Source organism: Erpetoichthys calabaricus, chromosome 14 (genome assembly GCF_900747795.2).
Source record: "Erpetoichthys calabaricus chromosome 14, fErpCal1.3, whole genome shotgun sequence".
NCBI classification, from domain to species: domain Eukaryota; kingdom Metazoa; phylum Chordata; class Cladistia; order Polypteriformes; family Polypteridae; genus Erpetoichthys; species Erpetoichthys calabaricus.
The window spans coordinates 111,812,696-111,819,418 of NC_041407.2; the positions used below are offsets into that span (position 1 = coordinate 111,812,696).

The window sequence follows — 6,723 nt, forward strand, 5'->3', positions numbered from 1 at the left end:
CTTGAGACTGGCACTCCGTTATGCCCTGCAGCACTGGCGGCAGCACCTCGCGGCGCAGATGCTCGGAGATGATGGGCACTGCCCAGGAGCTGACGGCTGGGCACCTGATGACATCTGCTGACCGATAATAACACACTCGGGCATTGGCAAGCAGCTAAACGCGGCACTCGAATTGTCCAAAAGATGCGAGGGTTAGATGGACCGAAGAAGGCAGCTGCGGGGTTGGGGGGGTTTGCATGGGGGGTTGGTTTTGGGGGGGTGATGGTGGTTAAGGCGTTCTCACTTACTCGCTGCCGCTTGCATCAAAGGACAGTTGGCATGAGGTTTGGCAGCAGGCCAGCATCTTGAGTCCCTTCTGGTGGCATGCCACTTGTGCCATTCTCACTAGTACCGCACACACTCTCTTCATTTTCGAGTCTCTTGCAAGCAGGGACCCCAAGTGTCAAGCGCCAGCCGGCTGACAGGTCACTACGGGCCACACACAGTAAGCGGACACCAACAACACCCGCCATGCCCCCGGTGGCGAGAGAATGACACGCGCAAGACTGGAGGGAAGTTAACAGATTTATTGAGGGACACTTCATGGGGGGGTCCAGATGACCCCAGGGAGACAGACAGACAGCGAGGGGGCGGGTAATGTAAAATTAACTGGGAGAGATGGCCGGACTGGCCTCGGTGCTGACGGTGACCAGGCACTCGCTGGACTTGAGGCTGGCCAGAGACTTGCAGCTGGGGAGCGACGCCAGGGAGCCACAGAGGCCCAGCATGGACGGCGTGTAGTCTTTGCCTGCAAGAGGAAAAGCAGCGTGAGGCGATTGGCATGGCGGCACGGGCATCAGCACCAGCGGTCATACCTACCTGTGGAGCACCAGGGCTCTCCGTTGGGCTTCCCCTCTATCCTCTGTGAGTCCGAACCCAGGCTGACCTCGACGGAGAGCTGGTCCACACTGTGGAAGCTTCTTCTGCAGAAAAAGGAGAAAGCAAAAGTGGGATCTGGCAGGAGGACCCGGGAGAGCCAGTATGGCACCATCAACGCCAGGCTGGCACAAACCTCCTGTACACTTTGACCTCCTCCTCACCGCTGAAGGCCCCTAGCGATGACCACTGGCTGGCCAGCGGGATAGTCATCTCTTTGGACAGATGGTTGGAGTCACAGGGAATCAAGCCGGTCCTGCAGAAGAAGCAAAGGGAGAGCGTGCATGAGAGCGGGCGCATGCCGCATAGCTGGCACCCCCCCTGCCTTCAGCGGGCACGGCCACTCACAGTTGCTCCTGCAGCTCCAGCACAATGGCCTCCAGCTCCTTCTTCTCCAGCTGGTTCTGCACCTTGAGCTCCTCCAGGCGCAGCTGCAGCCGCTTGTTCTCTGCCTCCAGGTTCTTGAGCTGAGACTCGCGCAGACGCACCAGCTCCTCCAAGTACCCCTGGGTGGAGGAGAAAGGGTGCCCAAGGGTGAGGAGCTGGCACTCGCTGCTGCCCGGCTGACCGTGGCCTCCGGCTGACCGCTTACCTTCTGTGCATAGACGATCTTAAACTTCTGCTCCATCTTGCGGCACTTGCTGCCCCAACTCTCGTCGTCGGTGACCAGGGGGAAGTAGGGGTGCTCTGGAAGACTCTCATCACTGGTGCTGCTGTCGACGCTCTGCCGGTCATCGTCGTCACTCAAGTAGTCATAGCTGCCAGGCAAAGGACAGAGAGGTGGACAGGTCAAGGGGCCAGGCTGGGCTCAGCTCGTAGGGACGGAGGAGGTGACAAAGGCCAGTGCGTTTGGGGTCAGCTCATAGGGACGGAGGTGACAAAGGCCAGCGTGATTGGGATCAGCTCATAGGGACAGAGGTGACAAAGGCCAGCGCACTTGGGGTCAGCTCACAGGGACAGAGGTGACAAAGGCCAGCGCGCTTGGGGTCAGCTTATTGGCACAGAGGTGACAAAGGCCAGTGCGTTTGGGGTCAGCTCATAGGGATGGAGGTGACAAAGGCCAGCATGTTTGGGGTCAGCTCATAGGGATGGAGGTGACAAAGGCCAGCGTGTTTGGACTCAGCTCACAGGGACAGAGGTGACAAAGGCCAGCATGCTTGGGGTCAGCTTATAGGGACAGAGGTGACAAAGGCCAATGCCTTTGGAGTCAGCTCATAGGGACGGAGGTGACAAAGGCCAGCGTGATTGGGGTCAGCTCATAGGGACAGAGGAGACAAAGGCCAGCACACTTGGGGTCACCTCATAGGGACGGAGGTGACACAGGCCAGCATGTTTGGACTCAGCTCACAGGGACAGAGGTGACAAAGGCCAGCGCACTTGGGGTCAGCTCATAGGGATGGAGGTGACAAAGGCCAGTGCATTTGGGGTCAGCTCATAGGGATGGAGGTGACAAAGGCCAGTGTGATTGGGATCAGCTCATAGGGATGGAGGTGACAAAGGCCAGCATGTTTGGACTCAGCTCACAGGGACAGAGGTGACAAAGGCCAGTGCACTTGGGGTCAGCTCATAGGGACAGAGGAGACAAAGGTCAGCACACTTGGGGTCAGCTCATAGGGACGGAGGTGACACAGGCCAGCATGTTTGGACTCAGCTCACAGGGACAGAGGTGACAAAGGCCAGCGCACTTGGGGTCAGCTCATAGGGACGGAGGTGACAAAGGCCAGCATGTTTGGACTCAGCTCACAGGGACAGAGGTGACAAAGGCCAGCGCACTTGGGGTCAGCTCATAGGGATGGAGGTGACAAAGGCCAGTGTGATTGGGATCAGCTCATAGGGACGGAGGTGACAAAGGCCAGCATGTTTGGACTCAGCTCACAGGGACAGAGGTGACAAAGGCCAGCGCACTTGGGGTCAGCTCATAGGGATGGAGGTGACAAAGGTAAGTGCAGTTGGGGTCAGCTCATAGGGATGGAGGTGAAGGCCAGTGTGATTGGGATCAGCTCATAGGGACGGAGGTGACAAAGGCCAGCATGTTTGGACTCAGCTCACAGGGACAGAGGTGACAAAGGCCAGCGCACTTGGGGTCAGCTCATAGGGACAGAGGTGACAAAGGCCAGTGTGTTTGGACTCAGCTCACAGGGACAGAGGTGACAAAGGCCAGCACGCTTGGGGTCAGCTTATTGGCACAGAGGTGACAAAGGCCAGTGTGTTTGGGGTCAGTTCATAGGGATGGAGGTGACAAAGGCCAGCAAGATTTGGGTCGCTGGACTCAGCTTACAGGGACAGAGGTGACAAAGGCCAGCACGCTTGGGGTCAGCTTATAGGGACAGAGGTGACAAAGGCCAATGCCTTTGGAGTCAGCTCATAGGGATGGAGGTGACAAAGACCAGCATGATTGGGGTCAGCTCACAGGGACAGAGGTGACAAAGGCCAGCACGCTTGGGGTCAGCTCATAGGAACAGAGGTGACAAAGGCCAGCGTGTTTGGGCACACTCCCTAATATTGTCAACTGATCCAGTCAGCAGAACGGAGTGGGCAGTATTAGGCCACCATGACAGGCCCCAGGACAGACAGATGCTGGCATCCCCTTGGGTGATACACTTAGGTCGTGGGTTCAGGACACCAAGTGGAGATCGGCCAGCAGTGCCACCTGATGCCACATGTCACAGCACCTGATGCAGTTTATGGCCCATGTGTCCAATTACTAAATCGTCACTTGACATTCCATCCTTACCTCTGGGTAAATTTCAGGTAGGGGGTGTAGTCGATCACCGCCGGGGTCTTCCCATCAAGGACCTCACCTTTCAGGCAAAAGCTAACAAGAGACAATGAGAGAGAGAGAGAGAGAGAGAGGAGACTGGCTGGAGTTCTCGTCTGCGTGATGCTGCCCCCCTGTGGTGAGGCCCTGACCTGGCACCAGTGGCTCCTCTTACCTACCTGAAGTCGATGGCACTCAGGCCGATCAACATGCCCGTGAGCACTGAGGCCTCCTCTCGCAGCATAATGGCACCCTCATCGTAGAACCTCCTGAAAGAGCCACACGCAAGCTGTGAGTAGGCACAATGGGATCTGGGAGCAAGCTGCCAGCCGTGTGCCCCTCGAGGGGCTTTCTAAGACACCTGATCCTGTGACCCACTCACTGACCTGTGCAGTCTGATACAGTGTGCCCAGTGGCACACCCCAGGGGTCCCTCTCTGGGGACCAGTCGCTCTGCGTAAAGCTGTACAGGAGTAAGTCCACTGGTCACAGGGTGCCAGAACCCACCACACCATGACGAGATGTCCCGGGTTCAACCCTGTCACCTCTCGGCCTGCCCTGCCAGTCGGACCCTGCAAGTCTTTTCTCAGACTCTGATCCTGTCGGACCTCCGCATCCTCTGCCTGACCCCTTCTCCGTGTCACTTTTGCACCTTTCAGCTGTCACCGTCTTGTCCTGTGCCAGTCAGTTCTGTGACCGTAGTCCGGGAGGTGGCTGCTGTTTGCCCCCTTTAAGCTGTTCACCCAATTAGCCATCCATTGCTTCTACTTTACACTCCCTGGCCTTGCCCTGGCATCACTAGAGGTGGCGTGGCTTGTTCCTGCCAGACCTGCATGCCCTCTGTGTAACATTCTGGCATCAGATCTTCAACTGCTCAAGTTTAGACCCCTAGCAGCTGGCAGTACCCAGCAGGTGAACCCAAGCAGGGTGATCCTGGCATATGTCAGCAGCCCCAACCTTGGCACTTGTCCACGGCCTCTCATTTAACCCTGTGCCAGATCCTTCAAGGGAGCTTTACCTCAATGATACCTTGAGGGTCTGCAGAAGCCCCCCACTTTAAAGGTCTGCTGTGTGACAACATGTCTGGCAGCACCACTGGCCAGGTCAGTCCACAGAGCCCTGTCGTGCCACCCTGGGTGCCCTGATCTGATAGTCAAGCCACCCCACGTCTGAGCAGAAAGCTTCCCCAGATGTCGGACCCCCTAATTTCACCTCGTCAGACTCGCTTATCTCAGTGGATCACAAATTCACTTGGCGCCTTTTGTAAACGTGCCCCTTGAATGGGGTCAGCAGTGCAGGGCGCGTGGGCGTGGCAGCACACCTGGTGGTCCTGGTATCCCTCAGTGCCGTGGCGATGTACTCGGACAGGCGCTTCTCCATCAGGGCGACGCGGATCCAGGCGCGGCCCTACAGACGAGCACAGGTACGCCGTCAGACTTGGCAGCCCCAGTCCCACTTCCACTCGGCTAAGAAGTTCTGAGCAGCGCCCAAGACGCAGACACTCTCTCTGGCACTCACCTTGGCACGCGAGTTGTTTATGTTCTCCATGTTCTCGATGCTGCTGATGCAGTTATTGGTCACCTTGCCACATGCCAGCCTGATGTAGTCCCAAAAACTCCGCTGACTGTCATAGCTGAACCAGGTGCCAGGACCTGAAAGGCAAGAGGGCAAAAATGGCCAAGAAGCCGGAGGGCAGGCCGTGGTGGTGTCCTCAAGGGACAGTTTGCTTACCTTTGAAGCAGTGGCTCAGGATCTGTTCCAAGATGGCAGCGAAGTTAATGAACTCTTCCGACGAGTCGTCGATGGGCTCTGCTGTGTACTTCTCGAGCAGAGTCTTCACTGAAAACCTGTGCCCGATAAGACCGAGAGTGAGTGGCACACTACTTTCATGAAGCGGTGGCCAGTGTGACCTGGAAGGCTGGACAACGCACGACAAGTGAAGCTGACCAGCGGCCGGCGACGGAGTACGAGGTGGGCATTTTGGGCGGCACACTTTGTACAAATCGTCCCTCCAGCTGTGACAATGGCCAGAGCGCCTGGGCAGCAATCACTTGACTACTGTGATGCCAGCTTCATCCCGTGCCCCCTGTTCCTGTATGCCATTGTTGCTTGTGTTTGAGAGAACAAAGTGTGCCTAAGTGTCTGAGCGACACAAAGGCTCGCTGTCCTCGGCTCCCATAGCACATAGGGGTATCGTGGTGGGCTGGCACACGCTGAGACTTTACCTCTAAACTCAGTGTAAAGACTGAGGTCAAACAACAGGGCACTCCACCACCTGGAACGCAGGGAGGGGCACCAGAATGGGACGCAAGAAACTGCAAGCGGGACAAACCGTAGGTGGGCAAAGGAAGCTTAGGCGTCAAAACCCGTCATCAGGCCTGGGCACATGACAGAAGCAGGTAAGCCCAGCAAAACAGCACCTGTGAGTTGGGCACGGGCACCCCGTAGTGCTGGGCTGGGCTGCCATGCAGTGGTCCTCCCCACCGAGGGCACGATGACTCAGCTCCCGAGGGCAGACTCCTGTACCCCTCTCTTGCCCTTTCACCCATCGCCCTTGTGGTGACCTGCGGTCCTGTTAAACCCGCCCTGCGCGTCACCACCGGCGCCGTATGTAACGAACCCCGACGAATGGCCCAGTTCTACGGAATCCGCTGGCCCCCGCGATCGTCATGGAGACGGCCTGCCTGACTCGAGCCGGCTTTGTGACGGCGAACGGACGCGTTTGAAGCCCCCCCCCCCACACACACACACAAACACTAGCATCGTTCGCCTCCCCCCACCCCCCCCCATCTTCCCGGCCGCCCAGTAGCCAGCCGAGCCGCGCACCTGCACACGGTGATGAGGTTCTTGCGCTCCACCGCCACGCTCCGACTCGACGCTTTTTTGGAGGACAAGCCCATTGCCATCGCTTCCCTTCACCGAGGCCCCGGACGCAGCGTCAGGCCGCTCAGGCTCCGCATCCCGGCGCTGTCCGTGGTGCTGCGATGCGAGTGCCGGCCCCGCGCGCGCGCGCTCCCGAGCGCCTGTCACGCGCGCCTGGCGTCAGCCGGT

At 58.2% G+C, this 6,723-nt stretch overlaps 1 protein-coding gene and 1 long non-coding RNA gene across 8 annotated transcripts; one reads left to right on the forward strand and one right to left on the reverse strand.

Annotated features, from left to right (window-relative positions):
* Positions 1-551: 551 nt before the first annotated feature.
* Positions 552-6,723, reverse strand: LOC114665355 (RUN domain-containing protein 3A-like). 2 transcript variants are annotated; one of them, XM_028819881.2, is made up of 11 exons: positions 6,499-6,723; positions 5,404-5,519; positions 5,191-5,324; positions 4,994-5,079; positions 3,853-3,942; positions 3,650-3,730; positions 1,508-1,673; positions 1,264-1,421; positions 1,052-1,171; positions 859-962; positions 552-787 (listed from the first exon to the last, which is right to left on the reverse strand). In XM_028819881.2, exons 1-11 carry the CDS (start codon positions 6,576-6,578, stop codon positions 645-647), a joined length of 1,278 nt encoding a protein of 425 aa, XP_028675714.1. In that variant the 5' UTR covers positions 6,579-6,723; the 3' UTR covers positions 552-644. The 2 variants fall into 2 exon arrangements, with proteins under 2 accessions (XP_028675714.1, XP_051775022.1); XM_051919062.1 differs by lacking the exon at positions 5,404-5,519 and having other exon boundaries at positions 6,499-6,715.
* Positions 1,744-3,407, forward strand: LOC127525888 (uncharacterized). 6 transcript variants are annotated; one of them, XR_007933498.1, is made up of 5 exons: positions 1,744-1,833; positions 2,054-2,097; positions 2,931-3,018; positions 3,204-3,247; positions 3,336-3,407. It is a non-coding gene; the product is annotated as an uncharacterized LOC127525888 (long non-coding RNA). The 6 variants fall into 6 exon arrangements; XR_007933494.1 differs by having other exon boundaries at positions 1,749-1,877; positions 2,010-2,097; XR_007933493.1 differs by having other exon boundaries at positions 1,749-1,877.

Bases quoted from the DNA above. Each gene is read 5' to 3' on its own strand.
- LOC114665355 (XM_028819881.2), bottom strand. From the start codon at position 6,578: ATGGCAATGGGCTTGTCCTCCAAAAAAGCGTCGAGTCGGAGCGTGGCG. The intron at 5,520-6,498 runs GTGCGCGGCTCG...TATCGGGCACAG, and splicing joins AACCTCATCACCGTGTGCAG to GTTTTCAGTGAAGACTCTGC. The intron at 963-1,051 runs GTTTGTGCCAGC...CTTTTTCTGCAG, and splicing joins GAGGTCAAAGTGTACAGGAG to AAGAAGCTTCCACAGTGTGG.